This window comes from Ursus arctos, unplaced genomic scaffold (assembly GCF_023065955.2).
Source record: "Ursus arctos isolate Adak ecotype North America unplaced genomic scaffold, UrsArc2.0 scaffold_21, whole genome shotgun sequence".
NCBI classification, from domain to species: Eukaryota; Metazoa; Chordata; class Mammalia; order Carnivora; family Ursidae; genus Ursus; species Ursus arctos.
In genome coordinates, this window is record NW_026622886.1 from 50,385,005 (window position 1) to 50,410,187 (window position 25,183).

The window sequence follows — 25,183 nt, forward strand, 5'->3', positions numbered from 1 at the left end:
CCAACTCTTTTCCTTATGTGTGGGGGGGGACCTAGTTTGCCCACTGCTCTAGGCTGGGACCTGACACCCCCCAACCATAGCAGGGAAAGATTTTGGGGACACCGCAAGAAGTTTGGGGAAAGGTCTCTGAATACTTAGGCGATGACTCGACAACTAGAAGCTCTCAAAGCCCCAACTGGGGTCCCAGTATCCCCCTAGCCCCGGCTTGGTTTCTTCCACTTCCCAGAGAATTGGAGTATTGTCTTCTGGAGAACCTGGTGGTCGAGATCGGGGACCCGGGGAAGGGGCTTTTACAGGACTGGGGGCGCCGGCGAGGGGCTCGTGGGCGGAAAAACTTGCGGAGCAAGACGGGGTCTGGAAGGGGGACTAACGAGAGAGGCGCGTGCAGAGGAGGGGACCCAAACTGGGTCTGCGTGGGGGCGGGGGCGCCCGAGAGAAGCTCGGTATGCAAATGAGACGCAAAACAGCATGTAGATGAGTGCAGTGATTTTTCGCACTCCGCTTGGTTCCTGAGCCCGGCGGAGCCACGCTCCTAGTCGCCCAGAACCGCTCGGTTGACGGTGCCTTGGAGCTGCGTCCCGAGGAGCGGATCCGGGCCGTGGGAGCTGCAGTTATACCGGGCAGTTCGCCAGCTGGGTCAGGCGTCGGGGAGGCCGAGGATTGCTGGGAAAGATGGGGCAGTGCAGGGAGGCCAGGGTGGGGGCTGGCCCGGGGCGTCCTCCCCTCTGCTCCAGCTCCGCTTGATACAAAAGGGCCTCTGTCCTCGCTACAGGCAGCAGGGAAAGGACCAGGGTGGTGGCTCCTCTACGCTCCCTAGTTTTGTCTGCAAAGGAAACAGACTGTGGCTCGGTGGCTGTCTATCTCCCAGTCTTGGCAAAGCCCAAGAACACAGCCAGAGGAACCCTGAAAAATTTGTCCCTTGTCCGCAGGCACCGCTGCAGCGCCCACCAGCGGTGCAGCCTGCGAGGATATCACTCCAGCACGCGGAGGGTGGCAGCAGAGAGCCCTTTAAGGGGCGGGGCCAGTGCTTCCTCAGGACCGCCTCCTCCGATTTGACTCAGCGCTTGCTGGACTGGCTCGCGCCTCCGCCAACCGCTTTTTCGTTTCCTTCCCGTCTCTTCTCTGGTGACCCCGGAAGTGGAAGTAGGCGTAGGTCGGCGGCCACGGCGGGGACGGAAGGCGGAAGCAGAGCGTGAGCGGGAGGCGGAGCCGGGGGAGCTGCTCTCGTAGCTCCCCCTGGCCCTAGGCCCAGCTGCTCGAGGGGGAGGAGTTACCGCCGCTCTTCGGGTACGTTACCTTCGCCCCCTCTACCCAACCCAAGGGTTTCCTGGATGTCTTTCTCAGGGGCAACCCTAAGCTCCGCCCCCCAGGTTTTCTTTAAGAGCCGCACGGTCCCCGCCCTTTTCTGGCAGCCTGCGGCCCCCCTTTCCGGTCTTTTTTCCCTTTTTACCCAAGAGTGACCCCCGGACCACACCCTTTGCGGTACCTCCCTCTTTCCCTGTTTCTGGATTATAGCTTTCTGGGGAAAGAAGAAAAACTAAGGGGATGGGGGGGGGCACGGTTGTGGTTAATGTAGTATTGGCTTATTGGTAGGGATAACGAATGCCCCAGAAGAATTTGAGAAAACAAGGGAGGTGGGTGCATTAATTATATCCCCAATTTAAGGTTATTTAACCCCTCCCTTGGTTCAATCCTGATCATCCCCACCTTGATACCTTTGTTACAGGAATCAGAACCTATCATGATGGCTGTGACCTAAAATCCTCAGGAAGCCCCCGGGGTCATGGCCCAGAAGCACCCCGGAGAAAGAGGGTTGTGTGGAGCCCACCACAGTGGTGGTGCCTCCTTCAGGACTTTAGGATCCTCTGTGGACCCTGAAATACTTTCATTCTCAGGACTCAGGGACTCAGCGGGGCCTGCTCCTAATGGTACCCGCTGCCTCACAGAGCACTCTAGTCCTAAGTACACACAGCCCCCAAACCCAGCTCACTGGTCGGATCCAAGCCATGGCCCCCCAAGGGGTCCAGGACCCCCCAGGGATGGAGAGGACCCTGATCAGAGTGAGGCATCTTCAGAAGAAGAGTCAGGAGTGGACCAGGAACTCTCAAGAGAGAATGAGGCTGGGTACCAGGAGGATGGGAACCCTTCTTTTCTTTCCATTCCATCTGCTTGCAACTGCCCGGGAACCCCTGGAATCCCTGAAGGGCCTTACTCTGAGGGAGGAGATAGCTCTTCTAGCAACTTTTGCCACCATTGTACCTCTCCAGTTTTGGGGGAAGATGAAGAGTTGGAAGAGGAATATGATGATGAGGAACCTCTCAAGTTCCCCAGTGATTTTTCACGTGTGCCCAGTGGGAAGAAACCTCCACCCCGGAGACAGCGGCACCGCATTCCGGCCAAGGAGGATACTCGGGAGGGTGGACGCAGAGATCCCAGGTCCCCTGGCCGACATCGGCTGGGCCGGAAAAGAAGTCAGGCAGATAAGCGCAGAGGCCTGGGATTATGGGGAGCAGAGGAACTGTGTCAGCTTGGACAGGCAGGCTTCTGGGGGCTGATTGAACTGCTGGTATTTGTGGGAGAGTACGTGGAAACTTGTGGGCATCTCATCTATGCATGCAGGCAGCTGAAAGGCAGTGATCTGGACCTTTTTCGAGTCTGGTTGGGAGTCTGGGCAGGGCGGCTGGGGGCCTGGGCCCAGGTGATGTTCCAATTTCTGAGCCAAGGATGTTGCTATGGGGCAGGGCTGTTCACCCGTTTTCTTAGGCTACTGGGTGCTTTGCTGCTTCTGGCTCTGGCCCTCTTTTTGGGCTGTTTACAGTTGGGCTGGCGGTTTCTGGTGGGACTGGGTGACCGGTTCGGCTGGAGGGGTAAAGCCACTTGGCTCTTTTCTTGGCTGGCTTTGCCCACCTTGCAGCGTTGCCTGATTCTGCTGAGAGATAGCAGGCCATGGCAGCAGTTGGTAAAAATGTTTCAGTGGGGTTGGCTGGAGTTGCCTTGGGTCAAGCCAAGGACTAACAGGCAGGGGAATGCACCTGTAGCTGGTGGTCGCTACTGCCAGCCTGAAGAGGAAGTGACTCGACTCTTGACCATGGCTGGGGTTCCTGAGGATGAGCTAAACCCTTTCCATGTGTTGGGGGTTGAAGCCACAGCATCAGATGTTGAACTGAAGAAGGCCTATAGGCAACTGGCAGTGATGGTGAGTATCTTTCCCCCATTTCCTGTTCCTCTTTTGTTCTCATATTTTATTTTCTATTCCAATTTTAGGGAGAGTAGCATAAAGAGAAGGCAGAGTAAAAATAAAAAGTCAACGTGAGGCTGGAGTAACAGTCATAAAGACTTTTTCCCCTCTACTATGGGATCTGACTTTCCCTCCATTTTAAGCTTTTTGTCATGAGATTTTTTTTAATTTTTATTTTTTTAAGATTTATTTGAGAGAGGGGGTGCTAGAGAGAGTGCATGACGTGGGGCAGGGGGCACTGGGGGAAGCAGACTTCCCACTGAGCAGGGAGCCTGATGCAGGGGCTTGGTCCCAGGACCCGGGGATCATGACCTGAGCCGAAGGCAGACCCTTAACCAACTGTCACGCAGGTGCCCCTTGTCATGAGATTCTTAATAAAAAGAAATGAACCTGGTCTATCACTCTTGGACCAGTCGCCCTGGAATATCCAGGTGAAGTCCCTCCAACTAGGGTGGAGAAGAGGCCTAATCAGAAAGCCTGTCAACTCCTCTACCTTGAACAAATGAGGGTTTTTTTGAACAGGGGGAAATCCAACTATTTGTCCCAGAGAGGCAAGTGTGGACTTAGTGTGGGAAGGTTCAGGGAGTGCATGTGATTATTCCAGGACCAGGTGAAAGAAAACAAAGTTTATTTCAAGACCAGCAATCTAGAGTGGAAAACGGAAAGAGAACAGAACATACACCACCGAGAGGCATGTGCATCTATACGTCATACATGAACATATGGTTGTGTTTTTTGTTTTTTTTTAAAGATTTCATTTTTAAGTAATCTGTACACCTGATGTGGGGCTCAAACCCACAACCCTGAGATCAAGAGTCCCATTGTCCCACTGAATGAGCCAGCCAGGTGCCTCATGATATGGTTGCTTTTATTGATTAAGGAGGTGGGGGTGGTACAGGTGGCTGTTGTGATGCACCATATGCCCGAGGGAAATGGTTTAATACAAGCATGCAAATTGCTATTAGTAGATATTAATTTGGTATTTTTAGATACGATTATTATTGCTTTTTCTGTAAGTAAAACTATATTATGAATGTAAGTAATGTGTGTAAATTCCATCGGAGGCCTATTTGTGTATGGAACTGGACTGATAAAATTATCACGGTGCATAAATTACCTCAACGATTGCATGACAACGAAGAGGAATGAGTAACCAAGGTGTCGCATTAACCAGTCAAGACACCGTAAGATACCAGGCCTGTAACTTAGCAGAGGACTAAATTAGTTTGGTGGGAAATGCATGCCCCTTAGTGGATAGACTGGGATATTCTTAAGAATGAGGAGCAATGGTTTACACTCAGATTGTTACTAGCAGTAGAGCTCTTTCCTCACTTTAATGTCTTTTAGCAGACATCCTCTCTTGGGGAATATCAGTCTTAGAAAAATTCTCATTTTCGGGGCGCCTGGGTGGCGCAGTCGTTAAGCGTCTGCCTTCGGCTCAGGGCATGATCCCAGCGTTCTGGGATGGAGTCCCACATCAGGCTCCTCCGCTGGGAGCCTGCTTCTTCCTCTCCCACTCCCCCTGCTTGTGTTCCCTCTCTTGCTGGCTGTCTCTCTCTGTCAAATAAATAAATAAAATCTTAAAAAAAGAAAAAAAAATCCTTTAAAAAAAAAGGAAAAGAAAAAGAAAAATTCTCATTTTCAACTTGCTTTCTTGGAGTAGAGATATAGTTAAGTACCCTGATCCTCAACACACCTGCCCCACACCTCAAAGTACTCCCTTGTTCTGGGCCAGTGTCTGTGGGTTTCTTTTACATAACTTCTCACTGCCCTTATTAGGCCTCAGAGTGACCATGACTAAAAGGCTGTTCTGTAAGCTTGGGTACGTGGAGATCTAACAGCATTCGATTTATTTGGCATCATCAGGAGACTAGCTTTATTCTGTATTTTTGGAAAGGGAGGGTGGGAACAATCAGGAAGTGTAGGAGGTGAGGATACTATTTGTCTCAGAGAAAAGGCTGAAAGATGGATAAAAAGGCCCGAGGATCACAATATGCTATTTCATTTCTGGGATAGAAAGGCATATTGTTGTAGGAAGTACATAGGAGAATTTTCTAGTTAGAAAGAGTTAGGGGGCGCCTGGGTGGCTCAGTTGTTAAGCGTCTGCCTTTGGCTCAGGGCATGATTCCAGTCCTGGGATCGAGCCCCACATCAGGCTCCTTCGCTGGGAGCCTGCTTCTTCCTCTTCCACTCCACCTACCTGTGTTCCCTCTCTCGCTGGCTGTCTCTCTCCCTCAAAAAAATAAATAAAATCTTAAAAAAGGAAAAAGAGAGGATGTAATCTCTTTGGAACTCTTATTTTATGATTGACAATAGAGTTAAAATGTGAGGGCTTAGTATGCATGTACCAGGTAGGGTGACCAACTATCCCTGTTTTCCTTGGATTGTGGGTTTCCTGAGACCTTAACTTTCAGTGCTAAAACTGGGACAATCCAGGCACACTGAGATGGTGGGTCGCCTAGTGTCAGATTCTCTACAATATATGTTGTAAGAATTCTCCCCGTAACCCATGATAGATGTATTATTCTAGGTCATATAGCTAATAGTGGCAGAGCAGAACTTGATCCCGGTATCTGTCTGCAGAGCCAGAGCAATTAGTCATTAAGCTGTATTGATTCTCTAAAAGGGTGGTGAAAGAGAACCCTTTGATATGAGGGTTATTATTATTTTTTAAATAGGTTCCACACCCAGTGTGTAGCCCAAGGTGGAGCTCAGCGCCAGGCTTTAACTCAACCCTGAGATCAAGAATCGGATGCTTAACCCACTGAACCACTGAGGCATCCTGATAATGAGGTTATTTTGACCTAAGATGGGGAGAGGGTTGGAATGGATTTGTGATGAAATCTTTGTCTTGGTAGGTTCATCCTGACAAAAATCATCATCCCCGGGCAGAGGAGGCCTTCAAGGTTTTGCGGGCAGCTTGGGACATTGTCAGCAACCCTGAAAGACGGAAGGAATATGAAATGTAAGTTGGAAATGGGAAATTGTCAGGTGGGATAAATGAATAATCTTAAAAGTAGAGGTCCCTGGACTTGTGGATGAGGCTCTCTAAGGTGGAAAGAACTGGGGTTGCTTATCTTTCTAGCTGGCCAGGGGCCTCAAGAGGCTCAAAGCTTAATCTCCCTTTGTCCCTTGCCCAGTACCTTCTGATTTACAAAGGCTTTCTTCTCTTAGGAAACGAATGGCAGAGAATGAGCTGAGCCGGTCAGTGAATGAGTTTCTGTCCAAGCTGCAGGATGACCTCAAAGAGGCAATGAATACAATGATGTGCAGCCGATGCCAGGGAAAGCATAGGTACGAAATAGGGTAGGGATGGGACAGCCACAGCTTAGGCACTGGGTAGCCAGAGACCTCCTTGTGAGTATTACTGGTAATTGGGGGATACAGCTGATGAGTAAAAAGACCCTGACGTTTCTACTTTTGCCATAGTATCAAAAGATTGGGGATTTGAGGGGCGCCTGGGTGGCTCAGTCGTTAAGCGTCTGCCTTTGGCTCAGGGCGTGATCCTGGAGTTCTGGGATCGAGCCCCACGTCAGGCTCTTCCGCTGGGAGCCTGCTTCTTTCTCTCCCACTCCTCCTGCTTGTGTTCCCTCTCTCACTGGCTGTCTCTCTCTCTGTCAAATGAATAAGTAAAATCTTAAAAAAAAAAAATTAAAAAAAAAAAGATTGGGGATTTGAATTAGCAGTAAGAAAAAAAGTAATATTTTTAGTTTTAAGAGAGGTTGAGGGTACAGGTGTTTGTAGACATATGTAACAACTGGAGATAATTTTAAAATTGATATTTTAGCCATATTTGTCAATAATAATGATACTATACACTTGATCTTAGCCAAAAGGCCAAGAAGCGATTAGAATGATGATACTATAACAATATGGTAGGCTTGACAAATTAAAAGGAACTGTCCTTTTGTTGGGTTATAGGAGGTTTGAAATGGACCGGGAACCCAAGAGTGCCAGATACTGTGCTGAGTGTAATAGACTGCATCCTGCTGAGGAAGGAGACTTTTGGGCAGAGTCAAGTATGTTGGGCCTCAAAATCACCTATTTTGCACTGATGGATGGAAAGGTGTATGACATCACAGGTATACTTCTGTTCTCTAGAAATATGGGCTCATGTATGCTCAAAACTGTGATGTTTTGGCTAATTATTTCTCATGCTTGTAGAATGGGCTGGATGTCAGCGTGTGGGGATCTCTCCAGATACCCACAGAGTCCCCTATCACATCTCATTTGGTTCTCGGATTCCAGGCACCAGTGGGCGGCAGAGGTAGGTGTTACTTCTTTCAACAATCTACCTACTATTGTAGTTCTGAATAGGATTTCAGATGACACCCTGCTTAGGACACCTAGATGTCTTACCCTTAAGAAGTTTGGCAGCTGGCTCAGTGTATCTTTCTTTTTTCCAGTGTATAAACAGGTAACACAGGTAACCATATAACTCTTAATAGCTCTTGCCTCATAATGTCTTCTGTTTTCCTCTCAGAGCAACCCCAGATGCCCCTCCTGCTGACCTTCAGGATTTCTTGAGCCGGATCTTTCAAGTACCCCCAGGCCAGATGTCCAACGGGAACTTCTTTGCAGCTCCTCAGCCTGGCCCTGGGGCCACTGCAGCCTCTAAGCCCAACAGCACAGTACCCAAGGGAGAAGCCAAACCGAAGCGGCGGAAGAAAGTGAGGAGGCCCTTCCAACGTTGACACCCCTTCTCTTCTTTCCTCAGATCAATGTCAGGGAGTCAAAAGGGCTGTGTATAGCACAGGATGGAGTTTTGACTTGTTTATTTTTAAATATTTAAAAAAGGGAAAATTTTAAGCTCAAATTGTTCACTCAGTACTTGTAGGAAGCCCCGGAACCACTCTCCCTCCTCCACCAGCACCTAGGAACTGTATCTTGTCTTCTGACAATACCAAAGAAATAAGGGTGGCTAGAGCAAAGAACCTAGAGCTGGGACCTGGGCTGGACAATATCCCCCCTGGTAGTGTGGGAACTGGTATTTCCCTGGGGTCTGTATGCCTTTGTCTTTTGCTTCTAGAGCAGATGACACTTTTCCCCCTCTTTTTAAACTACGAGTCTATCTTATAATTTCTTGACCCATTTCAGGAGGGAGCGCCCTCCTTTACCCCAACATACTAGTTAAAAGAACAAGAAAGCATGTAGCCCTAATTATAGGAGATTATACATAGAGTTCAGAGAGTGGGAACTTTGAATTTTTCCTCTGACATTCACCTTGTGGGTAATCACCCAACTTCATGCTTGTTGCTGCAGGGATGGCCAAAACTAATAATTTTTAAAAAGCAGACTCATGCCCTCTGCCCTTGGGTGAGGGGGAAGGATACAGGGGTTCTCAGAAGCCCCCTTATGATCCAAGGGTTTGTATTTTTTTAAGTTTGTTCATATTTGTATGTACATATCTATTTAAAGCCAGGGGATTATCTTTCTATAAATATATAACTGGCAACCTGTATCTTCCCTCTCTTCTTGGCCCTTTTTCTCACTTGAGAATCCTTTACCTACTAAGTGTTAGCTAAGTGAAGGGTACCTCCTACTGGACCAAGGGAGAGGGGATAAAAAAATGCCTTAGAGAAGTTTTACACAGTAAGTTGCTATTCCGTGTTTCTTCCCCGCCTTATGAGGACATCCCCCTACCCTTCCTGCTGACCAAACTGTAGCCATATCTGGAAAAAAAAAAACCAAAACAGAACTTTATTATAAGGAAAATACACAGCAGAACAGAGCTGGAAGGTGGTGTAGGTGGAAGATCTGGAAAAACTTAATCACCAAACTGCTCAAACATGGCTTCCTGCTGTGAGGGAGAGTGATTTGGCCTTTATCTTTCCCACCTTTCCCGTTTCAAAAAAATCTGCTCTTAGCAGGGCTGGGCCCAGGGAGCCCCATTTTCTAATCTGTTTTCTTCCTGGGAGTTTGGGAAAGGTTAATAGTTCTCAGGCTTTCAAGATACAGAAGACAACATGGAGAACGAAAGGATGTTACAGCCCTTTGGTCCAGTGTTACCCCCAGTCCCATCCCTCAGTATTTGTTGATGCCAAAGAGACGAACCCCATGGAATTGGGGTAACTTAGGCAGCAATACGCTGAGCAATGAGGCTGTGTTGATGAAGAAGTGAGCAGCATCATACTTGGTGTAGAAGCTGGCCAGGAGGTAGCTGGGGAGAGAAAAAATGGGTTAAGTGAAGTTGGCCTTCCCTGTCCATATTTATGACTTTGCAGTGGCCTTCTCTTCTATTTTAAATGACCAGTTTTATTGCATACAGTCCTAGAATATCTGAAAACATTCCAGTTAAATTAACAGTATTTACTTTGTGGTTGGGGAGATAATCAGCAACTTTAGCTGGAGATTTATGAGCTAGTGTTTTTTAATTGTTAATGACGTGGCAAATGACAGCTGAAGTCTATATGACTGTTACCGTCCCTCTGCTTCCATTCCTCACGGTTTTCATAGATTTATATTAGTTCTGCTTTATTTATTCACTTCCTTTGGAAGTGTAAAACCATTTGGTTTTACTTGGTGTTTTCTCAGTCCTTTCTCCATTCCTCTACCACCAGGCAGCAAAGAATTCTTGATTACTATCTTCTACTTTTTATTGCTCTCCCTAGATTTAGACCATACCATAATATCTTCAAAGGGTCTACGTGAATAGTCTGCTTTTTAAAAGCTTCTCTGTCGGAGTTTCTCCTTGACACTTGGAGCATTTCCCGTATCTCCCCCTGGACTCACAGTACGATAGGAGAGATGCTGAGGAATTTGCGGGAAGAGGTAAATTGGAGCCCGTAGTCCATCTGTTCCCAGTGTGTCAGTAGCCGAGCCTTTCCTTGGTCAGGGGTCTCAAAGGGTGTCCCTTTCACCGTATGTAAGAAGACATACATAGCCTGGGAGGAAGGAAGGGGGCAGTGTGAAGAGGCAGAAAGTAGTTTTTCAGCCCAAGAATTATGCTGAGATTCCCAAAAGGAAGACATAAATCCCCAAATAATTGGCGATTTTGTTTTTGGTTGGGAAAGGCCTGGGATGGGTATAAGAGTGTGGTTTAGTGCTCACCAAGTTATGGATGACGTTGGTCAGGGTCCAGACAACAGGAATGCTGAAGAAGGGGATGCTGAGTAGAACCACATGCAGCAGTCCTACCAAGACGATGTAGGCCAGCCAGATGCCCCGGCTATTCATCACTCGAGTGTTGGGGTTTACTTCGCTGTGTGCCACCCCCACATTCATCCTACCGCCGTCGGGGATCAGGCAGGAGTCCAACTCAATTTCCTCTCAACGTGTCTTTGAATGTGTTCCCCCCAAGTTGTCTCCTGAATAGCCTAAATCCCCTGAACTCTACTGGGAATAAAAGAACTTCCCCATTGTGCACAAAGGAAGAACTGAAGATTTAGTGAAAAAAACTTAAAAGGCAAGACGAGTCCTCTCTACTCTTAGAGATATTAATGGTAATCTTTACTCTGATCCTTACACTTCAACTGTAACCTGAAGCGGTAAGCCTAAGGTTGGGGCAGAGACTTCCGGCAGCAGGGGAAACAAGGAACCACTAAATAAGGGATGAGGGGACACAACTACTTCTAATCCCCACCTCTTCCTTTGGGGCTTGCCCGTCCTGTCTCTCATTCCCTTGGCATGTAAGCAGGCCGCATCCCAATCCCTTTCTCAAGCGAAAGGCGCTGCCAAGTAATTTACCCAATGGCTTTTGGATTGAGCTAGGAAGGGACCTGAGCTCAGCATCTCGAGAGACGGAGCCCTACCGGGGGCGGCTCTGATCGTCTGAATTTGGCCCTTCAAAATCGTGCTTGTTGATGCCTAGTTGGGAAGAAGCTCTTGCTCGCCCGACTTTACCTAAATTCCCTAAACCCTGGTGTTGAACCCGCCCCATGCTCCTCCCAGCTTCCCTCTCTCGTTTGTCGTTCATCGGCTATCCTCAGGGCTCTCCTCAAAGCTCCTCGGTATTTAACTTGCCGACGCTCTAGCTCCCCCCGACCCCCACCTTTCAGCTTCCCATCACTTTTCCTCCGCCCCATTTCCAGTCTCCCGGCAGCACCTACCTGCTGGCTTCAGAAGCCGGACCGACTCGAGGCACGGCGTTCGCTTCCACACCTGTGGTCTCCAGGAAGCAGCCGCCCTCGCCCAACCGCGCTCTCCCTATTCGTGGAACAGAATCAGCGCTGCCGCCACCCATTGGTTGGCAGTTTGCAATGGGGACGCGCAATTGGTCGCCATTTCCGCCGTTCGGGAAGTTCAGGACCCGCCCCTCTCCCTGTCCCACCTTTTGAGAGAGGTGGGGAAAGCAGCTTGGAGGAGTGAAAACGACGTCAGCTATTGACTAATGGGAAGAGTTGATAGTGTGAGGTGGGAGTAAGAGTGACGGCGATTGGTCGGCCGCGGTTATCTGCGCCTAGGCGGGAGCTCCTGGAAGCGGAGGCAGCGGGTGGGGGCCTAGTGGACTGGAGGGGTAACAAGATGGCGGCGGAGACGGTGGAGCTCCATAAGCTGAAGGTACCGTGAGGCGGGGAAAGGCTGAGTTAGTTTTTTCTGGGGACTGAATTCTGCCGGGTGTCTTGCGCCTTTTACTGCATGTTCATCTTGCAGGCTTTTCCACTTCGTTTTTTGGCTCCCGCCGTAGTTCTTTTCTTTTGTGCCTCCCTTCTTCCCCACTACGCCTTCCCTGATTTCCCATTTCTCCGTACGGTTTTACAGTATCTTTGTTATTTCCGCTCTTTCTTCATCGTTGTATCATCCGTCACATCCCCACCGGGTGTACAAGTGCTTTCAACCTGTTATACTCCCTTCTCGTTTCTCGTCAGAGCTGCATTACGTCAGTGGTCCCCTCCTCTTTGCCCCATGCTGGAGCCAGGACCCCTTTTTCTTTCCTGGATCGATGCTTTCCATTCTGTTTTCCAAAGCTGGGATTCCCGTTAACAAATGATGGCAGCTTTGTGTATTTCTATCTATCCACGTTTCAAACAGGATCCAGAGAATGCTTCCACTCCTTTCATTTAGGTGGGGTTACGCCCTCGGAGCTAACTTTGAAACCTGAGGAGAGGCCTCAGAAGCTAGGCCTCTCCTTAGAAGCCAGGGATTTCGGAGACCTTAACGGTTAGTAAAGCACAGATACCTCAGATTTAAAAGTTTTCCGTATTCTCTCGGGCGGTTCTCGGCCCGCCAGCCTTACCGCCTACCCTTACCACTAGAAAGACAACTCACTCGTGGCTGTAGTATTTTGGAAGAGCAGTTCCGAGGTTAGGTTTATCTCTTCCCATTTCCTATCGCGGTTGGACCCTGCATCTCTTGGTGCCACCACTGGGTGACACTCTCAATCACGGGGCGGTTTTAAGTTCTATCTTCTGGGAATCTTGGTAGCTTCCTCACGTTGAGATTATTAATTTCCTAGAAGAAAAGAGTAGTTTATTTTAAGGTAAATTAAGAGAATATCTTGATTAGTTGTCCATTTGTCATTTCACGAGTAGTTTTCCCATCAGGTGATTTGGTTATGATTTGGTCACATCATCCTGGGAACCTTGGACAAACCAGGCTGATTGAGCCAAAGCTAAAAACTGATCCTTTAAAGCTTGATGAGCTTAAAAAAAGGCGTAAAGAGAATGAGGGTAGGGAGGACACATGCAGGTTGACACGGGTTAGCCTTTCTGTGAAATCTGATTTCTCACCCATGGATTCTGAACTGTTGTAGTAGGTTTTTGTGTATCCTGGAGTTACTGTTAAGTTGGTAGCCCTGAAATCTGTAGATTATATCAGTGGTCTCCTAATGTGACAAGTAAAAAAACTTGAAACAAAAAATTGAAACCAAAAAACCTTTGTTATATGTCTACTTAAATAATGTTCTGCCATACTGTTACGTATGTTATAAAACATATAAAAAAAGAAATTTTTAAAAAAGATGTTATTCATTCATTTATTTATTTGACAGAGAGAGAGTGTGAGCAGGAAAGGAGCAGAGGGTGAGGGACAAGCAGGCTCCTAGCCAAGCCCAGGGCCCGAGCCTGGGCTCATTCTTATAACCCTGAAATCATGACCTGAGCCAAAATCAGGAGTCAGACACTTAACCACCTGAGCCACCCAGGCACCCTGAAAAGAAAGTTTTGAGTGAATGAGATAAAAAGGAAATATGAATAGAAGATTTAGTATTTTCTTTTTATTCCACTTTTGAAATCCCTAAGTCACTAGTCTTGTGACTTGCCTTTATGGATGTTGTGTTGGTTTATGGGGTGATTGTTTCCATAAAATCTGTATTTGTCAGGTCTGTATTAAATTTGATTTTGATAGGAATGTCCTCTGACATGATTTCAGGTATTACAGTCTGAGAGAATATGAGGCCCTCCTGACAGCCTGAAAAGTAGTCACTGGTTTGTTTGTTTGTTTGTTTTTTTTAAAGGATTTATTTGTTTTTAGAGAGAGGGAGGGAGAAAGCATGAGCAGGGGGAGGGGCAGAGGGAGTGGGAGATGGAGAGAGTCTTAAGCAGACTCCTGGCCCAGCAGGGAGCTGGACACAGGGCTCAATCTCATGACCCTGTGATCAGGACCTGAGCCAAAATCAAGAGTCAGATACTTACCCAACTGAGCCACCCAGGTGCCCCTGAAAAGGATTCACTCTTTTAATCACATTTGCTTGTCTTTGCTTTTTCTCTAGAGCACTTCTTAACCTTTTGGAGGTCACAGATACCTTTGAAACTCTGATGAAAGGTATGAACCCTCTCCCCAGAAAAAGGCATGTACATATACTTTGCATGCGATTTGAGGGGCTTCATAAAGCTATGCTGTAGCCCTGAGGAGTCCGTGGACCTCTGGTTAAGAACCTATGCCTTTAATTCTGACTTCCAGGACTGTTAATGTTTGGTTCCACTGTTGATTTTGATGGAGTGATCCTGACTTTTGGGTTGACTAGAGTTTTATCTCTTTTTTAAAAACTCTACAGTTTTATAAAGAGAATTTGGGGCTTCAGGATTGAGTCTCAGATGAAAGGAACAAGCATTGAAGTAGAAGGGAAAAATATTAATTGATATGTAAGTCCACATCAACAGCAAATTTCTGAAGATTTTGTAGAAATGCAGTCATTCTGACGCAGTTGGAGAGAGAGACTGAATGTGGGTGAAAATGTCTTGAACTGTAGTGGTACCAGATTTCCAGTCAACGGTGAATAAAGGGACTACTGCAGAGGAGAGAACCACAAGGATGTTTAGTGTCAGAGTATTGCGAACAGCAAGACATTTGTAATATTGAAGTATAAAGTACATTTATGTTGGTGGTTGAAGATAGTTTGGAAAGGAAAGTAGGTGGACTGTGTGACCATAAAGGTAGACTGGAATGGTATTGAAAAGGGCCTTTTAACTTGTGTAAGGTGTTTGGTTTTTATCATGTAGGCAGAAGGTAAGGAACCTTTGAAAATTTGAAAGGAAGAGCTGATGTGATCAGTTTGTGTTCTTTTGGCAATATGGAGGATGAGGTCTGGAGAGCAAGAGATTTTACCAGTTAGATTCTTACTATAGTAGTCACTCTGCTGCTTAAAACCTTTTTTTTTTTTTTTTTTTAAGATTTTATTTATTTGACAGAGATAGAGACAGCCAGCGAGAGAGGGAACACAAGCAGGGGGAGTGGGAGAGGAAGAAGCAGGCCCATAGCAGAAGAGCCTGATGTGGGGCTCGATCCCAGAACACCGGGATCACGCCCTGAGCCGAAGGCAGACGCTTAACCGCTGTGCCACCCAGGCGCCCCTGCTTAAAACCTTTTAATTATACCCCTGCCAATCTCCTCAGCTTAGTTTCTCACACTCCCAAACACAGTGGCTTTATTTCATTTCATTCCTCAGAATAGCTGTGTTCATTAATTACTAACACTTACTTAGCATTTACTCTGTGACAAGGTCTGTTCAAAGCTATTTACATACATTAACTGATTTAATTCTCATAATAACCCTGTAAGTTAAATGCCTCTATTATCCCCATTTTAAAATGAGAAAAATGGAAGCTCAGAGAGATTGAGTAACTTGCCCTAGGTTGCAGAGCTAATAATAAGTGGTGACTCAAATCCAGGTAGTCTGTCTCCAAAGTTATGTTCTTAGTCACTGCACTACTGTCTTTCTTAACCTCAGAACCCAGAACTGTTACACATGCTTTTGGCTGCAGTGCTTCTGCCACCTCCATCCGCCATACCTTTGTCTAATTAAGTACTAATTCCCTTCAGATATCAGCCAAACATCATTTACCCAAGGAACCCTTAGGTAGGATAATTTCTCCATATCCACCCACATGATCAGACCACTTTTTTTTTTTTTTTAATGATTTTTTTATTATATTATGTTAGTCACCATACAGTACATCCCCGGTTTCTGATGTAAGGCTCGATGATTCATTAGTTGTGTATAACACCCAGTGCACCATGCAATACGTGCCCTCCTTACTACCCATCACCGGTCTATCCCATTCCCCCACCCCCCTCCCCTCTGAAGTCCTCAGTTTGTTTCTCATAGTCCATAGTCTCTCATGTTTCATTCCCCCTTCTGATTACCCCCCCCTTTCTTTATCCCTCTCTTCCCCTACCGATCATCCTAGTTCTTATGTTCCATAGATGAGAGAAATCATATGATAGTTGTCTTTCTCTGCTTGACTTATTTCACTTAGCATAATCTCCTCCAGTGCTGTCCATGTTGTAGCAAATGTTGAGAACTCGTTCTTTCTGATAGCTGAGTAATATTCCATCGTATATATGGACCACAACTTCTTAATCCAGTCATCTGTTGAAGGGCATCTCGGCTCCTTCCACAATTTAGCTATTGTGGACATTGCTGCTATGAACATTGGGGTGCATATGGCCCTTCTCTTCACTACGTCTGTATCTTTGGGGTAAATACCCAGTAGTGCAATGGCTGGGTCATAGGGTAGCTCAATTTTTAACTTTTTAAGGGACCTCCACACTGTTTTCCAGAGTGGCTGTACCAACTTGCATTCCCACCAACAATGTAGGAGGGATCCCCTTTCTCCACATCCTCTCCAACAATTGTTGTTTCTTGCCTTGTCTATTTTTGCCATTCTAACTGGCATAAGGTGGTATCTCAGTGTGGTTTTGATTTGAATTTCCTTGATGGCTAATGATTTTGAACATTTTTTCATGTGTCTGTTAGCCATTTGTATGTCTTCATTGGAAAAGTGGATCAGACCACTTTTTAAATACTTTCACAGGACCCTGTACTTTTTTATATTAAACATTATATGATTATTGGTTGCCTTGTTTTCTTACTAGATTGTAAACTTCACGTGAGCAAGAACTCTTTCTCTTTTCTTCATGATTATTTCCTTGTATCTAGGATAATGCTTGATGGAGTGGGTGCTCAATCACTGCCAAGTGAATAAACTTAGTAAGACCTGAAATAAAGTAGTGGGTGTTAGAATGAGAATGAATTTGAAAGAAATGTGGGATATAAAATTGTAAGTATTTATAGATGAGTTAGATGTGGGAGGAATGAAAGATGAAGCCAAGGTTCGAGTAGTCTAGGTTGAGAGGAGAAGAAGCCAGTTTTGTGCAGAGAGATGATAAGTTCAGTTTTGGGCTTAAGTGTCTGAGATTTGCACTTGGAGATGTCTTATAGTCAGGTGGAAACGTGGGTCTCCTTTTCAAGAGCTGAGAGCTGATAGTAAAGGTTTGGGACTTATTCAGGAAATATTTATGGAGTGCCTACCACATGCCAGCTACCATAGGTTCTGGGCATAAAGCAATGAACGAGGCAGACAAAATTCTTGCTGTCATGGAGTTTATATCTTACTGGGGGAAGACTCAATAAATAAGAAAAATTTACATTATGTTCCATAGTGATAAGATCTGTAGAGAAAAATAGGAAAGATTTAGGTAGTAGTACAGTGGGACTGTGGGTATTGAAATTTTAAATAGGTGACTGGGGAAGGCCTTAATCGAGAAGGTGATGTTAAAGCAGAGACTCGGAGGGAAAGGAATGAGTCTTTTATTTATTTATTTATTTATTTATTTTAAGATTTTATCTATTTATTTGACAGAGAGAGAGAGTGCACAAGCAGGGGGAATGGGAGAGGGGGAAGCAGTCTCCCTGCTGAGCAGGGAGCCCGATGTGGGGCTTGATCCCAGGACCCTGGGATCATGACCTGAGCCGAAGGCAGAGGCTTAACCAACTGAGCCACGCAGGCGCCCCTAGGAGTGAGTCTTGTGCAGAGTGTTGTAAGACGACCGTTTGGTGATCATTGGAACTCTGGCTTTTACCCTCTTACCCTATCTCGGAAACCAATGGAGGGGTTTTGAATAGAGGAATGACATGTTCTGACTTTAATTATTTATATTTTTTCCTGACTTAAATTTTTAAAAGTTCGCTCTGGATACTTTGTGGAGAATAAACTATAATGAGGTGCAAGGACTAAGAGTTACAGTAATCTGTTTGAAAGACCAGAAGGAATTAGATTCTGGATATACAGTAGTTTCCCGCACCCCATTCATGGGGGTATGTTCCAAGACCTCCTAGTGATTGCCTGAAACCTGGGGTACTGAATCCTTACTTATAGTATATTTTTCTCTATAAATATATGTATATATATTGTATATGTATATATAATAAAGTTTAATTTATAAATTAGATGCAGTAACAGATTAAGAACAATAATCATAGAAAAATTATAATATACTGTAATAAAGATTACATGGATATGGTCTGTTTCAAAATACCTATTGTACTGTATTCACCCTTTTTGTAATATGAGATAAAATGCCTACATGATGAGACGAAGTGAGATGAATGATGTAGGTGTTGTGACATGACAGTAGGTTATTATTGACCTCCTTATGAATGAGCCAAAAATCTGGGGTTAGGTACTGGGAACTGGTGGGGGCTGAGATTTCAGTGACCAAAGGCAGTGGCAGGGCCAGTAAGTGGTCAGCAGTGATGGATGCTATCCATGCTACACTACCAGTTGTACCAATCTGTCCTCTCCCAAGTCTAGATCAGCAGCCTATGCAGAAACCATCACCGTCCATTTCCCTGTCAGCTGGGAGTTTTTGTAAACCTTGGCTTTATCTAGACGGAATTTGGGGAAGGAAAGAGAAGGGAGGAACAACTTTGTTAGAACGTTGAACTTTGAATTGCCTGAATATTTACTGAAAAGTGTTAACTTAAACCAGGGAGGAAAAAGGAATGGAGGCTTCTGAGGAAGATTGAGGTTACAAGAAATAAAGAAGTTGTATTGCTTTGTAAATAACCAGTACCTTCTAAATACACACCCACAGATGATATATTTAAAATGTTTGATGATGTCCATTTGTTGGGGTTATGTAAGACTTTTATTTTCCTCTGTACTTTTCAGAGTTTTCAAACTATTCTGCAGTAAACATAATACTTCTATAACAAACCAACAAAACTTTTTTTAAAGATTTCATTTATTGGGGCGCCTGGGTGGCTCAGTCGTTAAACGTCTGCCTTTGGCTCGGGTCGTGATCCAGCGTCCTGGAATCGAGCCCTGCATCAGGCTCCCTGCTCAGTGGGAAGCCTGCTTCTCCCTCTCCCACTCCCCCTCCTTGCGTTCCCTTTGTCGCTGTGTCTCTCTCTGTCAAAGAAATAAAATCTTAAAAAAAAAAAAGATTTTATTTATTTATTTGAATGAGTGAGAGAGAAAGACTGCTCACAAGCCAGTGAGCATGCATGTGCACGCAGGGGGAGGAGCAGAGAGGGAGGAAGAAAGAATCTCAAGCAGACCCCGTGATCCCATGACCCGAGATCGTGACCTGAGCCCAAACCAAGAGCGGAGCACTCAACCGACTGAGCCACTCAGGTGCCCCAAACCAATGAAACTTTTTAAAGTGTAACAAAAATCAAAAGCCTTGTTCTCCAGGAAGCAGAAAGAAAATGAAGAAATAAAGTACCAATGTGGGAAAGATTCGGATTCTTAAGAAATGAACCTTAGAGATCACTTAGAGTCTAGATTCTAGATTAATGGTATTCAGCACTGGTCTGAAGGCCAGTGCTGGGTCATGAACTGTTACTGGTTAGCGATAAGTTTAAAAAAAAAAAAATTTTTTTTTTTTTTGAGTAAGCTTTTAGAAGCTTTTATAGCAGTTTATCGTCAGTGCTACATCCAAGTGTGATTGTTTTCTCATAATTGGTTTTTATTGTTTTTTTACAAACGTATCAGTCCATCTGGCTGGAATATTATAAAAAGCTGGCAGCTCCATCAGTCTGCCTAATTAAAAATATATTGATCTGTGAAATTTGGAAATCTGAGAAGCATTGATTCTGTCTAATCTTGTCTAATCCTTCACCCAATGTCTAACACTTATGGAGTGCTTACTAGCTCCAAGCACTATTGTAAATGCCTTACAAATATTTACTGATTAAATCATCCTAATAACCGTATGGTATAGGTACTGTTGCCTTATCCCTATTTCATAGGCAACTGAGGCACAGAGATGTTAAGTTAGTCATCCAAGGTTACACAGCTGTAAGTCGTAAAGCTAAAATTTGAACCCAGGTGACTTTAGAAGAGGCCATGTTATGCTTTTAATGGGTAATTTACCTACTATGTTTCTCAGTAAAGGGTGCTGTTGGTTTGTTGAGTAAGATAGTTCTCCACACAGTATCCCTGGTTGCCTGACCTTCTCACTGAGTGCACCACCTGCCCAGTCATTGTACTGGGAGGGAAGCTCCCCTCTCCATTTTCAAATTCTCCCTTGGTTGAAAGCCTTCCAGTGATGCCTAGCATATTCCCTTGATTGTTAAGTTCTTTCTTCTATAGGGATCTGCTTTCTGACTTCTCCTGGTTGATCTTAGATCTATACTTCAAAGCCAGTGAAGTCTCCTTTCAGTGCCCATCTATTTGTGCACTGATCTGCATATAGGATTTCTGGAGCCTTCCTTTTCCTGATTGTTCTCCTTTGATCAGCATGTCATTATGGTTCTTAAAATAAGAATCAGATAAAGAATCATTTAATGTAGATTCTGTTTTTCAGTTACCATAACCTAGAATTACTTTGTTAGCAAATCATACTGTTAACCCTCTTTCTACTTGTAATCGTCTAAAATCCTGAGGTCTTTATTCTTTGAGTTACTGTTGAGTCAGATCTTGCTCATCTGGTTTTTGAACAATTTAAGTTTTGAATATAAATGTAATACTTTATAGGCATACCTAGTCCTTCCAAACTGACTCTTCTTTTTGGCTCATTGTTCTCTCTGAAGAGCTCCGCTTCTTTTTTTTTTTTTTTTTAAAGATTTTTATTTATTTATTTGACAGAGATAGAGACAGCCAGCGAGAGAGGGAACACAAGCAGGGGAAGTGGGAGAGGAAGAAGCAGGCTCATAGCGGAGGAGCCTGACGTGGGGCTCGATCCCATAACGCCGGGATCACGCCCTGAGCCGAAGGCAGACGGTTAACCGCTGTGCCACCCAGGCGCCCCAAGAGCTCCGCTTCTTGCCCTCCCTGCCCCTTACTTCTGTCAGTAATCCGTCAAGTCTTCCTTCCTCCTCCTTTTGTCTGCAGAGTCGATAAGCATACCCTGTTATATGTTTAGTCAAGTTACTGATTTAAAACTCTTCCACAGAACTTGATAGCTTGCCATTAGATATTTTTTCCATTTTGATGTAGATCCTTTAATTGATTCATTGTGGACATTAAACTAGCTAACGCGTCTACCTAATTCTTCAGTGGTGAGGCTTATATGCACGTGAGTAATAAATTGCAGTAAAGGATCTGGGATAATAGATAGTAAGAAGAATCTTCTTTATAGATAATTGGGTTTTCTAGAGATTCATTTTTTCTATGTGTTAGCTGGTACAGTAATGGGGGGCAGGCACCCCCCCCCAGAAATACCTGGGGATTTGTAACAATAAATAGTTGCATGAATAGGTAAGAATTCTATTAAAGTAGGACATTTATTCTTCACCATCTGTTAGAAAAGTCTTCTTGCATATTGAATATCATTAGAGAGAAGTGGGCCAACTTTGTGAATCTGGAGGCTTGGTGGGTTTAAGAGCAATAGTTTGGGTTTGAACTTTTCTTTTTTTCTTGTGAGAACTTTTTATTTTATTTTATTTTTTAAATCAACCAGGTTCATTCTGTTAACTAAGGAAAAGCTTTATTCTTTTTCCTCAGCTTGCTGAACTAAAGCAGGAATGTCTTGCTCGTGGTTTGGAGACCAAGGGAATAAAACAAGATCTCATCAACAGGCTCCAGGCATATCTTGAAGAGCATGGTGAGTGTTTTATAGAGGCAGAGGGATGTGAGTGAAGGGATTAATTTTTCGGCTCTGCCAGTGTGGAAGATTTCTCCTTTTCCTTTAGGTTGTTGGTGATGTAAGCTCTTAATTAACTCTGTCAAGAAGACTCTTGATCATCCAAAACAGTGGTTATAAAGCAAAGAAATACACCCCTCCCCCCTTTTTTTAAGATCTTAAATTTTATGTCAGCAAATTGTTTGAAAGGAAGTATGCTAAAACAAGTATCATTTGACTGAGAATTGGAAGATTTGGATTCTGATTCCCCTTATGCCAGAAATTTACTCAGTAACTTTGAATAATCAGTATTTACATGACTAGGTATCTCTTGATCTATGAAATGAGACAAATGTTGCCACTCTTGAAAACCTAAGGAATCTCTGGTCCCTTCTAACTCTGACATTCTATAATTCCATCTTTAAAAACAAACAAAACCAGCTTTATTTAAGGCATATTATCATCCAGGTTGTACAAGTCCCTGTTCTAATTTTTATTTATTTCCTTTTATACCCATTCCGTTTACCCCAGCTCCCTTAGGCAGCTATTCTAATGTGCTTGATATGTATTTTTTGTCTTTGTCCTTGTAAACCATCTAGTGTTGTTTGGTATACAATATTTTTATATAATTGGCAGTGAGGCCATAGCCTTACTTTACTTCTCACTTTTTTTTCTCTAAGTACCGTGTGTTTTTTTTAAGATATATTCATATTTGTGTGGCCTGTAGCTGTGTAGTCATCCAGTATATTGATTCGAATTCTGCATAGTGTTCTGTCATGTATGGAATCCACCACATTTTACTTAATTCACCTGGTGACAAGCACCTATATTGCCTCCTAGACTACTTCTTTCATGTTCCTGTATAATTCTGTGTGAGTGTCTTTCTGGGATATATACCCACAAGTGAGATTGCTAATTAATATCTGTTCATAAGGGTATACTTGATATGATTAAGCACTGCCAAATTGTTTTCCAGAATTGCTCTATAAATCTACACTCTCATCATCAGTGGACGAGGGTTCTTGTATCTCCTCCACACACCTAAACTTGGCGCTGTTGTATCAAGTGGCTTAATTTTTTCTAATCTTTTGGTTCAATTTACATTCCTCTAATTATTAAAAAGTTTGAACATTTCTTGTGCTCATGGTTCTTAGGGTTTCTCCTTTGCTGTCTTTTTAGTGGGGTTCCCCTTAATTCACTTTTTAGTTTGTAGACATTTATTTTATATTTCTGGTAACTGTTCCCGGTTGGTTCTAGACACGAATACCTTCTTCGTCATTTGTTTCTTTTTCGGTGGTGTCCTTAGTTTTGGAAAATCTGTAATTCTTCATATATTACTTTTGCTTCAGGGGTGTTTGGGGGTTTTTGTTTGTTTGTTTGTTTTAGAAATCCTTCCCCACCACTAAATCTCAAGGATACTCTCCCACGTTACTTTTTATTAATGTTATAGTTTGACCTCATTACAGTTTTTCAGTCTGTCTGGAGTTCAACTTTATAGTAATGTTAGGTAGAGAATACAGTTTTATCATCTCCATGTGAAGCAGATTTTATGAACATCAGTTCTGCCTTCCATTATTGAATTTTATTTTGGGAAAGCACAATGATTATAATTTTAGCCTAAGTACAGTGATCAAGATGGTTTTTTAGCAGGGCTTGACCTGAATATTTTAATATTCTTTAGCTGAAGAGGAGGCAAATGAAGAAGATGTACTGGGAGATGAAACAGAGGTGAGTTGGAGAGAGTAAGGTTAGTCACTGGCCTGGCAACGTGCCGCTACCTTGGCCACATTGCTTAATGTCAATCATTAGAGGGCTTAAATGCTAACTTGTTAGGGGAACATAGAGGGGGAATGAAGGTTCTGAAAAACTGGTTCATTTTTGAGTTCTCATATTCTTTTATTGATGGGTATTTACTGTTCATTTATATTAACTATTGTTTCATTTGGTTTTAGGAAGAAGAACCAAAGCCCATAGAACTGCCTGTCAAAGAGGAAGAACCCCCTGAGAAAACTGTTGATGTGTAACTATCCCGATTTTTATGATCTGAGTACAGGGCAGATAGTTCTGGGTTTTGGAGGGTTTAGTCTTTCACTCTGTTTACCTCTTACATATTCCATTGGCTTTTTCATTTCTCGTTAGATCATACATTTTCAGAAGAGTCTACTTCATTTCAAGTATTTGGTTCCGGTGAAGCAAGGTAGTTTGTCTCTGCATTATGTAATAGATAATTAGGACCAGGAGACTTCAAGCCCAGATAGAGTTTAGTTCTAGCCTTTGTTGTAGCACCGTAATAGATGATTCTTCTTCTGTATAGAGAATCATCTAGATTTCTCTAAGAGAATCATCTAGATTCTCTGTGTATAAGGAATTTTGTCAGGGAGGAGGGTGCTGAGCAGAGATGATGTCTCTTAGGTAACACTATCTTCTCTCTTTTTTGATTTACAGTGGAGGGAGGGGGGAACGAAGTACTAGAGTGGAAAGTGGACCTTGATTTATTTAAACTATCCCACAAGGTTGATCATAAACAAAAACAAAAGGTTGATCATAACATCATTTTTGGGGGCTCTCAAGTCTAGCACATTAGTAACAATTGAATCCTTTTAACATTTTTGTTCCTCATAGCTGTATTTATGTGTTACAAAAGACAATATATGTGCTAGTGAAAAGTCAAGCACTGCATAGAGGAGTATATAAATTGAAAATTATGTACCCCTTGTCTCCACCCCTCATCTGACTTCCCAGAGGTTTTTCAATATATTCTTTTAGAATGATACATGGGGAGTTTGTGTATATACAGATACATATACACACTAGGCATATTATGGGTTTCTTGATTTTTCTCAGATCTTTTTGTGTCCTACAGTAATGTTTTTATTTTAATGTTTGTTATATAAAGATGGGATTCTAAATGTTTTACATGTATTCTCGTTAATCCTCACATCAACCATATGAAATGGGGTGATTATTTTTGTAAGTGGTAGGTCTCTTTTTTTAGCTTGTTATTATGGGAAATTGCAAGTATATACACAAGTTACAAGAAAAGTATAGTAGACCCCTATATACCTACCACCCAGATTTAGTAGTTAACATCTTAGAACCTTATTCTTTCTAGCACCTAATAGTACTCCATTCTATGGATGAACAGTAATTTCACCAGTCTCTTGTTGATGGACATTTAAATAATTCATAATAGCAAAAAATGCAGTGCTGCATGTCCTTGTGCAACTATTTTTATACTTATGCAAGTATGTCAGTATGATAAATTCCCTGCAGTGATTTGCTGCATCACAGAGGATGTACATTTAATGTTTCATTAGATTTTATCTAATAATACTGCTGTTTTTTAGGAAGGGGAGGGAAGGGTAAAGGGGGAGATAGAATCTTAAGCAGCCTCCACACGCAGTGCAGAGCCTGATGCAGCCTGGAACCAAGCTGTTCCTTTGATCGCTTTTGATCTCACAACTCTGAGATCATGACCTGAGCTGAAATCAAATTAAGAGTTGGACGCTTAACTGACCGAGCCATGTAGGTGCCCCTAATGATACTGTTTTTTAAAGCCATCTAGTTATCTTCCATCATAGGAGGTTTATGTTTAGATATAATGCCTTAAAGAAATGGCTTAGGAACACCTTTAAAGTAGTGATGTTTTGGGGACCTCTGGAGCAAGAAGGAAGACGAGGCAAATACAGTGATAATTGGCTTGTGTGGGTTAACAAT

At 43.8% G+C, this 25,183-nt stretch overlaps 3 protein-coding genes across 5 annotated transcripts in view; 2 read left to right on the plus strand and 1 right to left on the minus strand.

Annotated features, from left to right (window-relative positions):
* Positions 1-229: 229 nt before the first annotated feature.
* DNAJC14 (DnaJ heat shock protein family (Hsp40) member C14) lies at positions 230-8,699 on the plus strand. 2 transcript variants are annotated; one of them, XM_026500324.4, is made up of 7 exons: positions 230-1,287; positions 1,727-3,196; positions 6,097-6,203; positions 6,413-6,532; positions 7,160-7,320; positions 7,403-7,505; positions 7,722-8,699. In XM_026500324.4, exons 2-7 carry the CDS (start codon positions 1,784-1,786, stop codon positions 7,930-7,932), a joined length of 2,115 nt encoding a protein of 704 aa, XP_026356109.1. In that variant the 5' UTR covers positions 230-1,287; positions 1,727-1,783; the 3' UTR covers positions 7,933-8,699. The 2 variants fall into 2 exon arrangements, with proteins under 2 accessions (XP_026356109.1, XP_057172146.1); XM_057316163.1 differs by having other exon boundaries at positions 7,160-8,699.
* Positions 8,700-8,911: 212 nt separating this feature from the next.
* Positions 8,912-11,393, minus strand: ORMDL2 (ORMDL sphingolipid biosynthesis regulator 2). Its single transcript, XM_026500326.4, has 4 exons — positions 11,287-11,393; positions 10,289-10,463; positions 9,971-10,122; positions 8,912-9,398 (listed from the first exon to the last, which is right to left on the minus strand). Exons 2-4 carry the CDS (start codon positions 10,460-10,462, stop codon positions 9,263-9,265), a joined length of 462 nt encoding a protein of 153 aa, XP_026356111.1. The 5' UTR covers position 10,463; positions 11,287-11,393; the 3' UTR covers positions 8,912-9,262.
* Positions 11,394-11,510: 117 nt separating this feature from the next.
* SARNP (SAP domain containing ribonucleoprotein) overlaps positions 11,511-25,183 on the plus strand; it is a 49,692-nt gene continuing 36,019 nt past the window's right edge. The window contains exons 1-4 of one of the 2 annotated variants that reach the window (XM_026500325.4): positions 11,511-11,737; positions 21,349-21,448; positions 23,148-23,194; positions 23,419-23,486. In XM_026500325.4, the coding sequence (XP_026356110.1) occupies positions 11,702-11,737; positions 21,349-21,448; positions 23,148-23,194; positions 23,419-23,486 (251 nt within the window). In that variant the 5' untranslated portion in view covers positions 11,511-11,701. The remainder of the gene's footprint in view (positions 11,738-21,348; positions 21,449-23,147; positions 23,195-23,418; positions 23,487-25,183) is intronic. The other variant, XR_006409760.3, reaches the window with a different exon arrangement.

Coding starts and splice junctions, on each gene's coding strand:
- DNAJC14 (XM_057316163.1), top strand. CDS start 1,784: ATGGCCCAGAAGCACCCCGGAGAAAGAGGGTTGTGTGGAGCCCACCAC. Junction 3,197..6,096: donor ATAGGCAACTGGCAGTGATG/GTGAGTATCTTT, acceptor TTGTCTTGGTAG/GTTCATCCTGACAAAAATCA. Junction 6,204..6,412: donor AGACGGAAGGAATATGAAAT/GTAAGTTGGAAA, acceptor TTCTTCTCTTAG/GAAACGAATGGCAGAGAATG.
- ORMDL2 (XM_026500326.4), bottom strand. CDS start 10,462: ATGAATGTGGGGGTGGCACACAGCGAAGTAAACCCCAACACTCGAGTG. Junction 10,123..10,288: donor CCAACGTCATCCATAACTTG/GTGAGCACTAAA, acceptor CCTTCCTCCCAG/GCTATGTATGTCTTCTTACA. Junction 9,399..9,970: donor AGCATCTCTCCTATCGTACT/GTGAGTCCAGGG, acceptor TTCTCTCCCCAG/CTACCTCCTGGCCAGCTTCT.